This window comes from Cucurbita maxima, unplaced genomic scaffold, assembly GCF_002738345.1.
Source record: "Cucurbita maxima cultivar Rimu unplaced genomic scaffold, Cmax_1.0 Cma_Scf00033, whole genome shotgun sequence".
NCBI lineage: Eukaryota > Viridiplantae > Streptophyta > Magnoliopsida > Cucurbitales > Cucurbitaceae > Cucurbita > Cucurbita maxima.
The window spans coordinates 1,974,615-1,994,503 of record NW_019272049.1 but is presented as its reverse complement, the minus strand read 5'-3'; the positions used below and the strand labels follow the sequence as shown (position 1 = coordinate 1,994,503).

Here is a 19,889-nt window from a genome sequence, read left to right as displayed (position 1 = left end):
GTAATCATGAATGGAGACGTAATTGAACTGCTGCTTTTGAGGAGCCATGTACACAAATAAAGCATATGTTACAATGTGTTCTATGCTAGGATAGACGTAATGTTATTGCATTTATTTAAATATTTACTTGTGAAGCTATAAAATTCATATTTATAATTTTACATAATATGAGAAGTAAGGAATTCAAGGGCTCTCTTGTAACCTAACTATTTTAATTGTTATTACAAGTTCATTTTGTTTTTAAATTTAGGATATTTCATTTATAAATTGCTACTATATTTGAAACTACAAGTCTCTTAAAAGATGTCGTTCATGCCAAATATGATTTAGTCAAAATCAGCAGCCTCCCCACTATTCGTGGGCATGTTAGCACCCAACATTATCAAGCTCAAGAGCATCATTGACAACCGCAGCCATTTTACAGGGACGGCTCTAAATCTTTCTTCTGGCAAGACATTAAGCTCAAATATGAAAGACTCTTTGTTCAAGTCATCAGGACAACAAAAATTGCGATCAACGAGACAGAAACAAAGACACCGGACAGTTGCCTTAAGAAAACCTATTAGAGGCAGAGATGCAGAGGATTAAGCTCATTCACCGCCACCATATGAGGAAATACTCCCACCACATTACCCGGCCGTATTCTTGGATTATAGAGAAAGAGGGCATTTGCAAGAATATCTGGATCACAAAGCTCCACAAAAAATGCAAGGTCTTCTTTGGTTTTTATCATTAGGAGCTACCAACACAGCTGATGAAATTTTTACAAAAAAAAGAAAAAGAAAAACATAAGCGAATAAAATTCAAAGGATAAAATCCTGCTACAGCAATATGCCCCAGTTAGTGCTCCATGTGCAACCACATTGGGCCAATGCGAATCACTTGCTCATATCCTGCCCACCTGCTTCTCACTTCTGGTCTCCTTCCACGGGGATTTCAAAATTCCTTGGGTCCAGCACAAGCATTAAGATTGGGTTATTACAAACCTTTTATCGCCCTTTTTCGCCTTAAGATAAAAAATAAACTCTATGGCTGCTTTCCAGTGCAGCTATTTGTAGGGTAATTTGGCTAATCATGGAAGACATTACCAACAACTACCAGTTTCTTATAAGAAATATATATAAATATAAATAAATTGAGTTAGTTCAGCTCCAGCCACTTTAAATTAATTACTTTAACTTCCATCATTTCAGCCCTTTCCCTATAGGCCTAAGCTATATAACGGTACAGGAACTGTCCATTGTACTTCATATTTTTTGAAGATTAATAAAATAATCATGGTTTTCCCTAACTTCACCAAGATTTGATACCAAAGCTTTGGAACTCCGCCTTCACAAAAATGACAGCATCCAAGAATCTGGCAGTAGGCAGGCAAATGGTCCAACTCCGACAGGCTTCGCATGGCTGTGCTTGAATTTCAACGCTGCATTCTTCCTAGGGAATGGCTACCAAATATATCAGTTTAAGAAAAGGTTTAGTAATAGAACCTAAATGTAGTAGGCTGATCATTGCTTTTCCATAATTAGTGCACCTAAACTTGGGCTGTAGGAATCTTAGTGACAAGTGGGAAATAAAGATCAGGTGAGGCAAACAAATGATCAGACTATAAAAGCTTGGGGATTTCCAAAATTCCAAGTGACTGCATGCTTCTTGAATTGCTAGAACCCTAGTTGGCTACAAAATGAATGTAACAGCCTATAAGGTCCAAGAAAACCCATAGTTATTCTAAGCATTTTGAAGTAGGAAACTACAACATGACTTTTAAGTTACTCGGGTCTGCATTAATACTCGCATGAAATCCAACAACCAAAGTGCTCCAAATCATCTTCAGAAAATTGAGACATCTTAATATTCACGTACAGTTTATGGTTTTGGGTTAAGACTGTCAGTAAATGTGGAATATGGGTTCCCAAATTAAGGCTGTAAACCAAAACTTTATTGTAATCAACACAGGTTTGGTAGAATGAAGGGAATCCTAAAATAAAGACGGTAAAATGAAAATAAAAGACAATATAACTATGAGTAATATCTTTCAGCCCATTTGGATATTTGATATTATTTCATAGGTATAGATATTAAACATCCGAGATTTAAATGCTTGAGACTTAAAAAAAGGTGAAACGGTTGATGGAACTCAAAAAACCTTTTTGTTCCCAGGCCTAACCTCCAAATAAATTCCAAAAACAATTTGAAGTTATCATGTTAGCATAACCCACAGCACATCAAACTTCATTAGCCATGAAGTAACTGGGACTGACATTCCTTAGCAAAACTATCAACGAAGAAACAAACGATCTAAAGTGCAGTATCCATACAAACTTGATACACACAAGAGAACTAGAGAAGTTAAGAGTGTCGATCTCGATTGACAAGAAATAAGATCATTAATCTAGAATTTGACAATCAAGATTAATCCAAAAGCTACACTAAAATATTTCAGACTGCATAAAATTTAAAAATATATGTCAGCACACCTTGATTGATAGGATTCATTGAAGCTAGACATCAGATATTCACTCATGGATAGTAGAATTGGTCCCAGAGTTTCCCCTGCTGCTTCTATTGCATTGGACAATGCCTTTTCAGCATCAGGGAACTTATACGCACTAGGTTTATATTCTTGAATCCAGCCACCTTCAATATAGTGTGCAACCTGTGCCACCAAATAACACTCAGAAGAATTAGTTTTCAGATTCAAAAACAATAAAATGAAGTTTAACCTCAGGAGTATCCATTGCTATCAAGAGAGATAGCCTACACAACAAAGAAAAGAACAGGTTAACATGATAACTGGTAACCTGCTTGGAAATGTGCCAGCGCAGATCGAAAGGAATTGGACCACCACCACCACCACCAATTAATTGTGGATTAAATTCTGAAGTTGTCAAGGTTACCGACTGCTGGTCTGGATGTGGCTTGAGCCTAAGAAAGAGAAGACCAACAAACAAGAATACAACAGGAATCAAAAGTTGGAATACAACTGTCCTGCGGTCTCTACGAGCAGTTATGGCCCTCTTAATAAATAATGCTTTTGAATGTTGCCAAAACTTTGATCTCCATAGTATATCACACCCACAGCACCCTAAACTCAGAAAGTTTATAATACTGAAAACTGTTGAAAATACCAAACCACACGCTCTTTTTACTATAAAAGCCAAGAAACCAGCCTTTTCAGATATCCCAAAATGCTGAGATTCAGTGATTTTGCTAGGCGTATGATGAACAGAGATATTAGAAACCACAGAACTACCAAGGAGAGAACTTTCTTTCTGCTCACTGGGTGCAACGTCAAAATCACATCCAGCAACTTTTAGGAATACTTCCTCAAGAGTGGTAACAGATATACCGTAACTTTCAATTCCAAGATGGTCTTTTTCATCACCAGTATTAGTATCCGAAGAACAATTCATTTCGGAGTTAGAAACTGATCTTTGCATATAATTTTCAATTTCCCGAAACATGCTCTCAAATGAAGAAGCAGATGATATAGGAAGCTTAAAGGAGATCTCAGTCCCAACCTGAAAAGCATGGCAAACATTCATGTACAAAAGGAAACACAAAAGGAAAAAAAAAAGGTCAAAATTGCCTTATGTTAAACTACGAACTTCAGAAAAAAGTCTGTGCCCATCAATTTTCCTGGTTACCAACTTTATCCGTGCATTCAACATATTTTGAACACATGTTCTTAATGGCCAAGGCATAATGAGCACTGATATAATATACTAATCCTTGAAGTAAAACCTGGTTTCTGGAAGCAGGGCTTCTGAAAGCTCGGGCACAAAAAAGGAAGTCTATATATACACATTGAGAAAGATGGAGAGGGGAGAGGAAAACATACTTATGAATAGAAAACCAACTCAATAAATAAGAATCAACAAAGCAGGCTGATAAGTTCACAGGTGAACTGCCAAAACCTTATTTTCAACATATTTCATGAGACACTCCTGGTGAACAATGAAAACATTGAATCGTGTTTGCATATATTTTCATTCTTCAATCATTGTCAACCAAACGGGCTTTTGTAGCATCTAGATACAACTGTCAGTATAGCTCATGTAAGAGATTTGATCAATCGTGAACATTCTTTAAAAAATTTCAAGCAACAGCTAGTTTCGGGTAGGCTATTGGTGAGCCTACATGACTACACTATTGCTTATAATTGAACGGAAAACAATGAATAGGCAGGTGAATTGATTACCTCACTCACACAGACTGCTGATGGAATGTGACGATAGATGATATCTGCAGCAACGGATACAGTAGGTGCAGACTGAAAAAAGACATTATGACAAGGAATGAGGCCAAAGGTTGCAGATTATTGAAACCATCATTCAGTGAGTTCATAACGGAAACAAAGAAGTTTGAGGAAACCCTCACCTTCACTAAAGTAAGAGTATAACCAACTCCATACTGATGCTTTAAGAAAAGAGAACTGTAAAAAACAAATAAATAAATAAATAAAATAAAAGAAAACGAGTAACATCATACTGATGCTTTAAGAGAAAAGAGAACTGTAAATAATAATATTTGATAAGACAAGAACTGATTCCACCGAGACCTTTGTAATTTATAGTTGGACCCTTTTTATATGAGAAACACTTCACTATATTAAGAAAAAAGTATAAGATAATTATAGAAGAAGATTTGAGAAAATGATACTACTTATTTCATATTTAACTTATTTTCTACAGCTGGCTACTTAAGTGATTAACAATTTTATACCATTGGACAGACAAAAGGAACTAAAAATTATGGCTTAACTATTTATCCACTAGCCTAGAGGGAAGTATCAACAATATAGTGTCCACATCGAATACTTTTCCCATAGAGTTTTCTACGGGATGATTTTGTTTTTGTAAGTTTATTCTTAGTAAATATTAAAGGTCAAATTTTAATTTAGTTCATTAGTTATTTGTTTCTCTTCTTTCCTTTCTTGCATCGTGTCTTTTTTCTATATTAATTAATGGAGAATACAAAATTTTCGGGACTTATAAAGTTGTAATCAATGTCAATATGCTTCATTTGATCACGAGCCATGATGTAATTGAATCTTTTGCAATGACTATGGAATCATGCTACCAGAGGCTATACCTTCCACAACATTTCAGAGATCCATTAGCCATAATGGCAATCCGATCTCCCAGTTCATCCGCTTCATCCATTGAGTGTGTTGTCAGCAATATGATCCTACCCTTTTTTATCTTTTTAATTAATTGCCATGTCAAGCGCATTGAGTATGGATCCATTCCACTTGTAGGCTCATCAAGGACGATAACCTGTAACATTAAAATAATAAACATGTAGGAATTATTGAGACGTAGCTTAGCTTTATTTAATCAATAAACCACCTTGCTGTCCCCTATCAACGCTATTCCTAGGGACAGTTTCCTCTTCATGCCGCCAGAAAGAGCCTTCACAGGAGTGTTCATTTTATCAGCCAGGCCAACCTGCGCATAAGGATAGAAATAAATGAACAGTTGATCTTTCAAACCGATCCCAGTGAACAATAATACAAAGGTAAAAAAAAATCTGATTATTTTTCACATCAAAAGTAGGAAAAAATTGCAGTGTGCTTCAAAAGATGACATAAATAATATCTCAAGAGTAATTGAACTCATCATTCTTCCCAAACAGGACATTTAATTTTTATCTACCATGCAGAATACAAAGAAGAAGAAAATCAGGTTTCTCAGTTAAATCATATGAACTAAAAGTTCTACGAACAGGAAAGCTTGGCCAAAACTTTGAACAGAAAATATACATTAAAAAAATATGTCATCGAAAACTATAGTCTTCCTGCAGCTACTACTTGTTAAAGGACATTCCATACTCAGCCGAGATGCCCACATCAATTCAGCCCATTATCGTGAAGAAAATCAGGTTTTTATTCATTCATATCAGTTCATTCTTCTGGTGGCCAAAACTAAGTATGTTAATAAAATAAACATAATTTTACTAGTCAACCCATCATAATGCTTGAAAATAATTATGAAAATATAAGTATACCACTCCTTTCAGAACAATCTCCTAAACAAAGATGGAAATGTTTCCATTTTTTTATGCTAATGGTTGCAAGGGTAAATTATCTTCTTCTTTTTAAATTAATTTTCAGAGAGGTACATGTGTAACCAAATACCTAGATACTAGGTATCAATACAAATAAATTAGGGAAGTCACCTACATTCCTTATTTAATAGGATTACACAAATATTTCTTAACTTAAGCCTAGGAAGTATACAAACATTCCTTGAATCATGGTCATTCCTACAACACTCCACCTCAAGCTAAGGAGTCGATATCATCCATTCCCAACTTGGATACTAACTTATGAAACATTGAGTTGTGAAGACCTTTCATTTGTATATCTACTAGTTGAAGCTACAAGCACACATAATTAAAGCATATGAACACCTTCTCTAATTTCTCCTTGATAAATGTCGATAATTTCAATATGATTTGTCATATCATATTGGGTAGAATTATGTGCAGTATTGATAGTTGGTTTATTGTCGTAGTACAACTTTATCAGATCATCTCCCTTAATCTGTAAGTCATTAAGAATTATCTTCAACTATAAGAGTTCACATAGCCCTTGCAATAACTCATAATCCTGATTTGATAGATGATCTAGCAACAACATTTTGCTCTTCACTCCTCCATGTTACCAAATTAGCTCTAAGAAAAGTACAATACCACATAGTAGATCTTCCGTCCACGATTGATCTAGCATAGTCAGCAATGGGGTAAGCTTCACATGTAAAGGAATTGTTCCGTTTGAACAAAATTCATTTACATAAAGTTCCTTTCAGGTAACGGAATACTCTATATATTGCCTCAAGGTGAGGCTCCCATGGATCATGCATGAATTAGTCAATTACACTCACTAAGTATGATATGTCTGGTCAAGTATGAGCTAGATATATACGCCTTCCCACTACAGAATACTCTATATATTGCCTCAAGGTGAGGCTCCCATGGATCATGCATGAATTATTTAATTAAACTCACTAAGTATGCTATGTCTGGTCAAGTATGAGCTAGATATATACGCCTTCCCACTAGCCTCTGGTACGATTCTTTGTTCATCGCAAGTTCTTTCGACTCTCCTAATTTTTTATGTGGATACATTGGCGTTAGTGCATATTTACATCTGCTTTCTCTGTTTCCATCAATAAACTCATCACATATTTCTGTTGTGATATGAAAATGTCCAAAGCTGAGTATGCTACTTCAATATCGAGAAAGTACTTTAGCCTTACAAGTTCTTTCATCAATTTCCTTCTAGGTTCAAGCTTTTCTTCTTCATTATTTTAAGTGACTAAGATGTCATCTACACACACTAGAAGCATTGTAACTCCCCTTGATTCTAAGTGTTTGATAACGAAATTGTGATCTCCCTGACATTTCTTATATCTACGGTCTTTCATTACCTTTGTGAGTCTTCAAAACAACGTTCTTGGCATGGCACGTGTAAATTATCTTGTTTCTTTTCATATTAGTTTTTAAAGAGGTACATGTGTCTTTTATAATACAGAAAAGCTAACTAAATCCCTGGATACTAGGTAAGAATAAATCCCTAGGTACCTAGGTCAACTACTTCCCATATTTAATGGGATTACACAAATATTCCTCAACTTAAATTTCTGAATTACACCAATATTCCTTAAATCAAGATCATTCCTTCGGACACCAATTCGTAAAAGTTTATAAGAGTTCCAATGTAATGCAATGACAAAAATGATTCCATTCACAATGAATAACCTAAGAAAGTATCAAAAAGATTTATGCAATCAAGTATGAAAGAACAAATAATAGCAGAAATTATTAGTCATACTTGCACAAAAAATCCATGGTCGTTTCCATCGAAGGCTGCAAAACTAGAGAATATGTATGCTATTCCAATAGAAGCCTGTTTAAGGAAAACTTAAAAGTTCTTACTTCATTAACCATATCAACAACAGTCCTTTCCAAACAGTCTTCTTTCACTCCTTTCAATGTGGCAAATATTTCCAAATGTTCTCGTACCTGTATGAAGTAATGAAATGAGAAGCATCCAATAAAACTAATATAATACCAAGTATTAAACTAAATCATGAGAATGAGACGACACAACTAAAATTTGGAACCATTTCAAAGGTATATGGAAAATAATTGTAACAGGCACAGAAACAACGATACATGTATAGACATGAATGTAATATTAGTCTCAAGATACATATATACATATATGTGTGTATTTTTAACTGGAAACAAAACTTTTCATAGGAAAGATGAAAAAAGACTAATGTTTCACAGGATACTAACTTTAAAATGAACGAGGAAAAAAAAAAGTAAACACAAAAAAGAATTACAGAGGACATATAAAAGCATTCCAAATCAAACGAAAATCCTGTGCAAGGAAAACAGAAAACAACCCTGAGGAAGCTTCAAGGAGAATTGAATCAAATCAATCTATCCAGGAGCAAAATCTATCAGGAACAACGTTTGACTTCAAAAATCCTTTGATTAATCTCCAACCAAAACTCTAAAGTAAAAAAATACTGGCTTGCTCTTTCAAAGGTTTTGTATCTTATATGGTCAATTTCAAGTGTGGAAGTGTAACAGCCCAAGCCCACAGTAAGCATATATTATCCTCTTTTGGGCTTTCTCTTCAAGATATTAAAACGTGTCTGTTAAAGAGAGGTTTCCACACTGACACACTGCAGATAGAACGTAAACGAACTCCACTCTTCACCCTCCATTGTTGGCTTTCCTACTATCTTAACATCTTCATAGATTTTCACATCTTTTGGCCCAAACAAGACATAGTTACCTAAAGTTGTTAGTTGTGACACTGACAACAAGTTCTTTTTTATACTCGGTACATGATAAACATTATGTAGTGACGCCATATCAGACTTATTGCTAGGCATGATTGTCGTATTGCCGATCTAAGCAATTAACAATTGTGTTATTTTTTGTGCGTACCATTCAATTTCCTTTGTACTCTTTCTTGTATTGCAATTTTCTATGATTGTCAGTCATGTGGTTTGAGCATCCTGAATTAATGATCCAGTCATTTTCATAATCGATATGCTCTCTCATTATCGCCATGAGTGCTAGCTCGTCTTCTTCTATGACATATAGTACCTTTGCATCTCATTCCTCCTCCATCTCCATGTTAGAGGATGCCATATTGCTTACGACATATTTTTTTCTTGGACCAACAATCCCTGGACATGTGGCCCTTCTTCCCGCAATTGTAGCAAATATCTTCAAATCTCTTCCCTTCAAAGCTCTTGTTGTTATTTTTCTGAACTCTCTCTGGTTGTGTTGTTCCTTGGTGACTTTTTTCTTTGTCACCATTTTGGTATCCACGTTTGGTAGACGCCATATTATTGCTTCGACTTTCCTTCTTCACCTTTCAATGTGATGTCTCCCATTTGTTGAGCTATGGCTTATAAGCTAGCTAACAAATTTTCACTCTACAAATGATGGTTGAGCGGGCCATCCTTGTACAGCAATAACGGAGCTTCTATATTCTGATCGCAATCCGTGGATAATGATCATCTTCATTCGAGCTTCTCCAAGGCAGATTTCGGGTCTAGTTTAGTAATCTCACAGTAGATTGACTTGACTTTGTGGAAGTACTGAGCAATCGTCATGTCTCGTTGTGAAATTGATAACAACTCGTTCTCTAGAAGTTGTAGTCTCGTATCTTTGAGAACAACATCACGAATGTGTCCCATGCTTCTTTTGATGTCTTGTCATTCCAAATGTGTTCTAACATTTCTTCTTCGATTGTGATCTTCAAGGCAAACATTGCTTTGCCTGTTTTGATTCTCCATTTGCACAAGGCGCCATTAGAATTCTCCTCTAGCGACATAGTTTCACTCCCATCAACAACCTCCCAAAGGTCCTATCCTTGTAAATAAGACATCATGCATGTTGCCCACATGTTGTAGTTGTTGTTGTTGAGTTTCTTGATTCCTCCAACAATTTGAAAAACACCCATCGTATTGACAATACCTCAGTAATACCGCAAGTCTTTTCAACATAAAACTCACAAAGTAAGCAACTCACGACACAAAAAAACTCACTCACTAATAATGTCAATAAATCATTTTTTATGTGGAAAATCAGACAAAATGCAACCACAAAGCATACTAAGAATTCAAAGAGATCAAACAACTTATACTAGCCTCGCTCTGATACCAGATTGTTGAACATAGCTCTTTGTGAGAAACACTCACAGTTTTTATTAACACTAATCGAGAAAAGAATACGAGACACTCTATAGAAACTACTGCACTCTGTGCTTGTATTTCTTTTGGGATGAAAACCTAGGTGGGGTAGAAGGATATTTATAGTAGAGACTAGACAATCTATTTCCTAAAATATCTCAATCTTTTTCCTAACATATTTAAATATCTTCATTCTTAAAATACCTAAATCATTTTCTAAATATATCTAGGTATCTTTATTACTAAAATACCTAAATCATTTTAGCAATTGGCTCATACAATTATTGGGCTTGACCCTATTGAGCTAGTGATGATATTTTAACACACCATTTCTCATATGTTTGCACTATCGCAATACAGCCAGGCAAGTAGCTATTAACATGGACAACAAGAACACTATTAACCTAATAGAAGAGTTGGAGAAGAAAGATTATTTACTTGTTTTTAAATGCCTGACATTATTTACTTCCATGACTTATCGATGACATTATTTGAAAGCTTCTTTTGTTTAATTTGAGTCATAGCCATTTAGAATCGATTTTTTACAATATTGGAAAAAAAATCATCTCTACTTTATTTTCATGAATATCTTCACTTTTTCCTAACTTTATTTATATATCAAATAGTAATTTTCTGATTTTTACGTGTTTAAAATTAAGCATTTATTATTCTTACATATGACATAACTATATCTAATACTTATTTAGCATTTTAATACATTTGTCTTGCTTCACTAAGGCGTCGCTTATTTGTCACCATAGTGTACGTTACACCATAGACTGCACATTACGCTTTGAAAACACTGTAAGTAGTTCATTATTACTATGCCCTTACTAATATCCTATTAATTTCTCCTATATACCTCCTATTGCTGCTCTTTGATTGCCAATACAAGGACAAAGAGCTTGTTAGGAATCACGACTCTCCACAATGGTATGATATTGTCTACTTTGAGCATAAGCTCTCATGGCTTTGCTTTGGGCTTCTCCAAAAGACCTCATACCAATGAAGATGTATTCCTTTGCTTATAAACCCATGATCATTCCCTAAATTAGCCAACGTGGGACTCACTCCCAATAATCCTCAACAATCCTCCTCTCGAACAAAGTACACTAAAAGCCTTTCCTGAGGCTTATGAAGCTCTCGAATAGCCTCCCCTTAATCGAGGCTCGACTCCTTTCTCTAGAGCCCTCAAACAAAGTACACTCTTTGTTCGACACTGTAGTCACTTTTGACTACACCTTCGAGGCTCACAATTCTTTGTTTGATATTTGAGGATTCTATTGACATGACTAAGTTTAGGGCATGACTCTGATACCATGTTAGGAATCACGACTCTCCACAATGGTATGATATTGTCCACTTTGAGCATAAGCTCTCATGGCTTTGCTTTGGGCTTCCCCAAAAGGCCTCATACCAATGGAGATGTATTCCTTTACTTATAAACCCGATCATTCCCTAAATTAGCCAACGTGGGACTCACTCTCAATAATCTTCAACATAGCTTGTATCTTAAAAACTCCAAACAATTTCACTGGGCTTTCTCCTCTCCAGGTAAACCATGAGTAAAATTTCGACTATAGAATCCAACATTAATCCATGGGAAATACAACAACGAGCAAACTTCCGGGGGCACAAATGGATGTAAATAAGCAAACACTTGAACATGAGAACAACTAGCAATCTCGCTGTTTGCTTTTGTTTGTCATAATTGTCTAGGAATAGAAACCAGGCTGACGGTCCTCTTTATCATTTTTAAAGGAATAATAATAAATATAATAATAAGCTCCGGATATATTAGTAGTGACAAAAGATAAGCTAAATATTTTTGCTTACAGTCAACTCTGGGAAGAGAATATCATTCTGGGGACACACACCCAACCCTTTCCGTATCTCTTCCTACAGAAAAATTTAACAAAAATAAGTATCAAGATTGGAGAAAATCATTTTGTACAACAATGCCAATAACAAAATCATGACATTTCAACATGATACAACATAATAGTGTAGATAAGAAATATATATATATAAAAAAATGATAGACAGCAAAATGCATCCTTCACAAAAATCTACAAATAATCCAACCATGTATTCAAAAGGGAGCAAAACGCACCACCCTTTTCTATTAGAAAAGAACTTCCGTCTGATACAACTACAAATGTGTATGATGTATGATATTAATATTGATAAAAGATTAAATTTACCATAATTCATCCACTTAAACTTTTAGATTGATTGGTGTTTTAACATTGTACCATAGAGCAGAAGATCCCAATCGATACACTAGTTCCTATTATTACTCTGCTTGGATCATTGGCTAAATCGAAATTTTGTAATTCAAACACATGCCATGACATTTCTTCCATAATTAATATTGACATTTGTTGCAAGCTAAGGTACCTTACTCTTATTTATTTTATCTGCGTCACTGAAGTACATAGACCTTTTATAATAGAAAAATACTAACTAATTCGCTAGAGAATAGGTAACAAAACAGGAAAATAGAAACATTAACTAGTTCCCTTATTTAATGGGGTTACACCAATATTCCTAAGAATAGGGTTATTTCTTCAACACTCCCGGCAAGCTAAGGAATAAATAACTTGGATACTAACTCATGAAATATTGAGTTGTAAAGTCCTGTTAGCACATCTGCTACTTAAAGTTGTGAGAGCACACACCTCATATATATTATCTTTGTCTCTAACTTTTGATTTTAATATGTTTTTTCCTGTCATACTGGATATCATTATGAGCAATATTGATGGCGACTTCTTGTTACAATATAACGTATAGGGCCTTTTTTTTTAATCTATATGTCATCAAGGATTATCTTCAACTATAACAGCTCACATAGTCTTTCTGCAATAGCTCAGAATTCTGATTCAGCAAATGATCTAGCCCCAACATTTTGTTTTTTACTTCTCCATGTTACCAAATTACATCTGAGGAAGTACAATACATTGTAGTAGACCTTCTGTCCACTATTGGTCCAGCATAGTCAACATCAACGAAAGCTTCCAATGCAAGGGAGCTGTTCCATTGAACAAGATTCCTTTTCCTGAAGTTCATTTCAAGTAATATAGCACTATGGATCATGCATGAATTAGTTAATTACATTCATCGAGTATGCTATGTTTGGTCAACTATGAGCAATATATATAAGCCTCCCCACTAGCCTCTCGTACATTTCTCTGTTCACCGTAGGTTCTTTTGACTCTCCCAATTTTTGATGTGGATACGTTGGCGATAGTGCAAGTAAACATCCGCTTTCCCTTTTTCCGTCAATAAATTCATCACATATTTATGTTGTGATATGAAAATGTCTGGAGCTATATACGCTATTTCAATGCCAATAAAGTATTTATTACTTCCAAGTGCTTTGATCTCAAATTCTCTTGTCAATTTTCTATGTTCAATCTTATTTATGATGTCATCTACACACACGTAACTCCCCTTGACTCTACTTATACCCACCGTCTTTCATTGCCTTTTTGGTTCTTCAAAACCATGCCCTTGGGTAAAAATTCTTGAAACAGTATCATTCATGTCTTCAAATCTAGTGACGAAAGTGATGCCATCAGGGAGAAATCCCAATGGTTGGAGTGCAACCTTTTCCTTAATATCAGAACGCAATCCTCCCACAGATCTTGCAATCAATTGTTGTTCAATCTCTGCCAAATCGGTTCTTGCATCAAGTCTATGGAATTCCTCCACATATTTTTCCACCGTACAGGTACCTTGCCTGCAACTCTATACTTGTACAAAATTTGCTCATTGTTGGCGAAGAAAAATAAATCCTTCATTAGCTCCTTCATTATTTCACAAGTCTTGATAGGTCACTTGCCACATAGTTCGGTTGATTTCCAACTATCCCACCAAGTTGAAGCTCCTCCCCATAATTTAAGTTCAACAAGATAAACTTGCTTTCTTCTCGCCCTATTAGCATACTTAAATAATCTTTCAACGTTTTTAATCCAATCCAAAAAGGCCCAATATCCATTTTACCACTAAAAGTACGTATGTCAAGTTACATCTTGTATTCATACTCATTTCTCCGTTCTTATTTGCAAATATCACTTACATCTTCTTCGCTACTAGATGAATCTAATTCACAGCTTAGTCTACTTAGATTTACCTCTTCCCTAGCTCTTTTGAATCCCAATCTCGAACAATGAGGTAGTCGTTCGAGGAGGACTGCTGAAAACTCCCTTTCTTGAATAAAAATAGCGTTGTTAGCTTTTTCTTGGTGCCTGGGACCTTCTTTGTAGCCCCTGTTTCTCACCTGAGTTGAATTTATCATGAGTTGTGCTATTTGTCTTGTCATTGTAACCATCCGAATAATCATCTCCAAATCATCTCCACCGCTTTCTGTAAATTTCCACATTGTCCATCAACCGTTTGCAAGTGACTGGCCATGGAGGTTGGGGAGAGAGCGTGGAAAGTTCAGATTCTTTCCTGGTGCCTCGAGTGTCGTCTCCACCAGCAGAAGCAATTGTCTTATTGATAGCCATGAGCCCAAGGATCTGGGAGCTCTAATAATCAAAGAACAGGGACACAGAGCACAAGATGGAGACATGCTTGTCGCTTCTAGCCACCTTAGTCCGTCACCCAAGATCCAAAGCAGCACTGAAAAATATCTCTTTCTTCCTTGCAGCCGGGCCAGCTTGGAAGCAAGCTACCTGTTGCCTAACTAACCCCCTTTTTTCTTATTAGTCAGCTAGGTCGCCCATTTCTCTAATAATCACGTATCTTCCAAAACATGATATACAAAAAAACTCGAGTATTTTTGTTACTAAAGTTATTTTACAAACAATAGAGGCTTCTGTATTTGTAGAGGTTAATCTCTCAAGCCCTAAACAACTAAATCAATAAGCTTCTGTACATACCTATGCAATAAAGACTAAAATACTTAAGACTGAAAAAAGATCTAACCGAAATGCATCACTTCTTATATAGGAGGAGTTCTTAATATATAAAAGGAAAGAACCAGAATAAGAATAGAATCAATACTACATGGTTACAGCTAATTGACATATTTACAACCAAAATAATGAAGTAATGGATAACTCCAACACAAGATAATTGTCCATTAATTCAAATGCGTATTAGTTTTGGGGCATTTTCCGTCACTTAATTAAATAATAGTTAATTAATCTTGTAAATTGTTTAAGTTATTTCATAAAAGATTGAAAATCTTCAATATTTTCTATTACACATAAAACATTGGAGCTTTTCAACTACAGCCTCGAAGAAAGTTATCAACAGTTGTGAAAAAAAAAATTATAAATGGATATACAAAAAGGTGGAATGAAATAGAAAATGTTCAAAAGAGAAACTTAGACTGCACAAAACACAATTTACCATGTCTGTTATGATATTCTTTCCAAGAACCAGAGCATCCCCAGCAGTAGGAGGAAGAAGACCAACAAGCATGGATATTGTCGTACTTTTCCCAGCTCCATTATGACCTGAAAAATAAAAAATCAAATTCAATGATCGTATACATTAAAACAAATTATATGAACACTATTTTCTACTATGTTCTTATACGTTTGAGGCATGTCTTGAAAAGCACCCTCAAGCAGTGCAAAGGCATCTCACTTAGCCTTCACTGGCATGTTGAAAGACTTTGGATCATATCATAAGTAGATTTTAATGGCCCCAACTTCATTGGCATATTAAAAACCTTGAAAGAAGGTGCTCTATTTGTCAAGTACAAAATACAAGCCCGTACACTCTACCAATTCAAAAGACCATTTGGGAAGATTTGATGGACTTTATTTCAGTTTTACAATTAACCAAACGAGGTAACAATTCTACTTGCATTACACTTAATTATTTTAGTAAGATGATTCATTATTTTTAAGCTTTTAGATGCTTTCAGCCTCCCAAGTTGGATAGCATGACTGTTGAACAAATGTTTGGAGGGCTGATTTTGAACAAATGACTGTTGAAGGTTCTTTAGTTCAACGTGTATACAGCTTTTCCTTGGTGTGGATACTATGGAATGAAAGAAATAGTGAGATCGCAACCATGAAGAGAAGTCTCAATGAAAATGTATTATATTCATTTTCTCTTTCCGGACACAAGTCTAAAATTTTTGTAATTGCTCTATCATACAAACTAGTTGGAGAGCCTTCTTGTAACTGCAGAATGATTCCAAAAATCAAGCTCCTGAGTTTAAGTTTTATACTAGAATAAGTGTCAATCAAAGGAACAAAAACCAAATAGTTGATCTTTCACAAAGCTAGCCTCAAAACTTGGGTTACCCATTTTCTAGTCCTTCTAAACCATTCAATAAACATTACCAATTTTATCAGATCTTGATGTTCACATAGCAGTTATTAACACATTCAAAGCTTGAAGCAAGTGAAAATCTCTACCATATCTTCTAGTCAAAATGCAAGTCGTATGCAAATGGAACTCTTTGATCATTCGAACATGTGAACAACAAGAACATTTTAAAGAATGTTTAATAATAGTTGCAGAGGTAGATAAATGAAAGCACCAAAGAAACAAACCTAAAAGAGCTAGAATCTGATTTTCATAGAGAGTGAGTTGTAAAGAGTCGACAGCACAAAATTTTCCCATCTTTGTATCATAAACTTTATGAAGATTTCTTATCTGGATGCACCTACAAAAAATGTTATGGTGTAAGTAGAGAACATGAAATTAATTAAGGGCAATAAGTAACAAACTATAAGAAAATGACCTGCCATCGAGCTCTTGTTGCTTCATGTCCAAACTTATACCCTCTACTACAGTATCAAAGGTGACATTACTAGACGCATTAGCATTTTCTACAGAAATTGCATCAGCAGTTTTACATTCTATGGGAGTTTGATCTTCGATAATACTCCTTTTTCTCCAGAAGAAATTGAAGAGAAAGCAGCTCCATGAATAACCAAATCCATTTTCCCTTGAAAGAATCTAATTAGTAGACAGAATATTTAGATACAATTCAAAAATCAAAAGAATGAGTAAGATAAATGCAATAGTCCACAAAACAAAATATTTATTTTCAATAGAAAAAAAAAGACCATAAAAATGGAAGAATCAGCATATTGAAGTCATTACAGCAAACCAAAATCCACCAGTGTACTATACCAGGTAAAAGATTAAGTGAACGGAAAACCTTTGACCTTTTTGATCAATCACTATTATTAAAAAGGGTTGATCTAATTGAAAAGGGTTTAAACAAGAATTTAACAATCACTCTCTCCCGTGAAACTCCTTATTCTATGATTGATCCGACCATTTTCTTTAGGTGGAGGCTGAAAAGAGGTTTGAACGAAGTCTAAAGAGATTTGAACAGCATTCTAAAAAGGCTAATGCTGCACAAAATAATAGGTTTAAAAAAATTATAAACGCAAAGTGAGTGCAGAATAACCTGAAAAACATAGAGTGCTGGTCCTACAAGAACATAAGTTTACTTGCTTGAGTGTCCATAAAAGAAGGGCAAAAAAAGCCATGATGATTAGAAAAGGTAAGGTTGGTTGCTGCATTGGCCATGTTCGCCAAAATACACAAGGAATTGGGTATATTTGTGCTTCTTACAACTTGTTTTATTTGTTATGTTTTAATTAGTTTTAATTGTAGTTATTGACTGCAAGTCAAAAATTTGGAGTATTCTTTCTTTTCTTTTCTTTTCTTTTTTTTTTTTTNTTTTTTTTTTGTTTTTTTTTTTTTTTTTTTTTTTTTTTTTTTTTTTTTTTTTTTTTTTTTTTTTTTTTTTTTTGGTAAAGGAAATGGATTTTTTTTATTAACGAAGAAAAAGAAATGAATACAACGAAAGAAACAAACTACTAAATGTAGACCTAAAGACAGAAGAAACAAGCAAAAACAAAAGACAAAAGGGAGAATAAAACCCATAAGACTATTATATACTAAAGTCACAAATATATGGGTACATATACATGAAAGAATTATAAACAATTTTTAAAAAAATGGAGCACAGATGGTGAGAAATTGAAAGAAAGCAGAAAAGAAGAGAGAGATTTTTAGATGGCAGATTTAGAAAAGGAAGAAGAATCCAGTGTTTTGTCTCATGAAGGGTAGCTGATGAACTTGAAAAGGGAGGTGATATCCTGTATTTGGTGAAGATAACATTTCCAAAAATGTAAGGTAAAATGGCTGAAGGAAGATGATTATAATTATAACTTTTTCAACGAAGTTCTGCCAACTACAAGATCATTTATTTTAAAAAAGGAGAATTTGTTTTTTCTTTTTAATAAGAAACAACTCATCATTATATAATGAAAAGGAATAAATGTTTAAGGAATGCAAACTCCATACGGGAAAAGCCCAAAGGAAAAATATAAAACAGCAAATACACCTGTATAGAAATTTAGGCATGAATAAAAGCATGGAAACGGCAAAAAAAAAGAATATTGAAAGATAGAAAAAGATAAAATATATCAAATCTGCCAATGCTTTATTATTGTTCTCACTCGATACTTAAAGATAAAATTCCAATATTTATAGGCTTATACACTAACCAAAAATAGTAAATTATGGAAATCCTACTCAACAATTTGTTGAGATATGATTCAAAATATTCAAAATAAAGATATGATATAAAGATATGATTTAAAGTAGTTGAGATATGATTCAAATATTCAAACTACCAATATTTTAGGAGATTTTAAGAGATTGTTAGTAGATTTGAATTTATCTAGATTTTCATGATTTACTATTTCTGGTTTAGTATACTGGAATTGTGTAACTCTCTAAGCATCAAGTCAGTAGACAATAATAAAGCACGGCAGCATTCATTTATTCTATCTATTCTTATCTCTTTCACTATCCCTTTTTCCAACAATTTTGGTATTAGAGCCAAGTTCGTTCGACACGAGGGCGAGTGATTATTTTCTTTCACAAAACAAAAATGGCAGTAGCTGGCTTTTCTTCCTCTGCACCATTGTTACCGATCTTTAATGGTGAGAAATATGAGTGGTGGAGCATCAAGATGAAGACCTTGCTCAGATCGCAGGAGCTATGGGACTTGGTGGAGCATGGGTTTGTTGATGTATTAGAACCCACAATAGAAGAAAAGGAGAGACCAAGAGAAACCAAGAAAAACGATGCCAAGGCTTTATTCATTATTCCTCAAGCAGTTCATGAGACTATCTTCTCATGAATTGCAGCAGCAACCACATCAAAGCAGGCATAGTCAATTCTACCGAAGGAGTTTCTAGGAGATTCAAAGATCATGACAGTGAAATTGCAATCTCTAAGACATGATTTTGAAACTCTATTCATGACGAATGGCGAATCAATTGCTGATTTTTTGTCAAGAGCAATGGCAATAGTCAGTCAGATGCGTACCTATGGAGAGAAAATTTCAAACAAAACAATTGTTGCAAAGGTGTTGAGAAGCTTGACTCCAAAGTTTGACCATGTGATGGCTGTCATAGAAGAAGCTAAGGATCTATCCATACTCTCCGTTGATGACTTGATGGGCTCGCTTCAGGCCCATGAGGCAAGAATCAATAGAGCATCAGAAAGAAACGAAGAAAAGGCACTACAGGTGAAGGAGACAACCAACAACGAAAACAACGAAAGAGAAAATATTCATTTAGCAGGTAGAAGTCATGGAAGAGGAGGATTTCGCAGCTTTCATGGTGGTCGTGATAACAGGGGTAGATGGAGAAGTGATGGACA

General features: G+C 34.8%; 1 protein-coding gene across 2 annotated transcripts in view; it reads right to left on the bottom strand.

Moving 5' to 3' along the window:
- The window catches only part of LOC111467144 (ABC transporter A family member 1), a 57,165-nt gene that overhangs the window by 14,414 nt on the left and 22,862 nt on the right, over nucleotides 1–19,889 (bottom strand). For both annotated transcript variants that reach the window (XM_023111924.1, XM_023111922.1), the window contains 11 exons: nucleotides 16,939–17,156; nucleotides 16,748–16,860; nucleotides 15,588–15,694; nucleotides 12,060–12,122; nucleotides 7,939–8,025; nucleotides 5,349–5,447; nucleotides 5,092–5,276; nucleotides 4,378–4,432; nucleotides 4,199–4,270; nucleotides 2,799–3,518; nucleotides 2,475–2,653 (listed from right to left, as the gene is read on the bottom strand). In XM_023111924.1, the coding sequence (XP_022967692.1) occupies nucleotides 2,475–2,653; nucleotides 2,799–3,518; nucleotides 4,199–4,270; nucleotides 4,378–4,432; nucleotides 5,092–5,276; nucleotides 5,349–5,447; nucleotides 7,939–8,025; nucleotides 12,060–12,122; nucleotides 15,588–15,694; nucleotides 16,748–16,860; nucleotides 16,939–17,156 (1,898 nt within the window). The remainder of the gene's footprint in view (nucleotides 1–2,474; nucleotides 2,654–2,798; nucleotides 3,519–4,198; nucleotides 4,271–4,377; nucleotides 4,433–5,091; nucleotides 5,277–5,348; nucleotides 5,448–7,938; nucleotides 8,026–12,059; nucleotides 12,123–15,587; nucleotides 15,695–16,747; nucleotides 16,861–16,938; nucleotides 17,157–19,889) is intronic.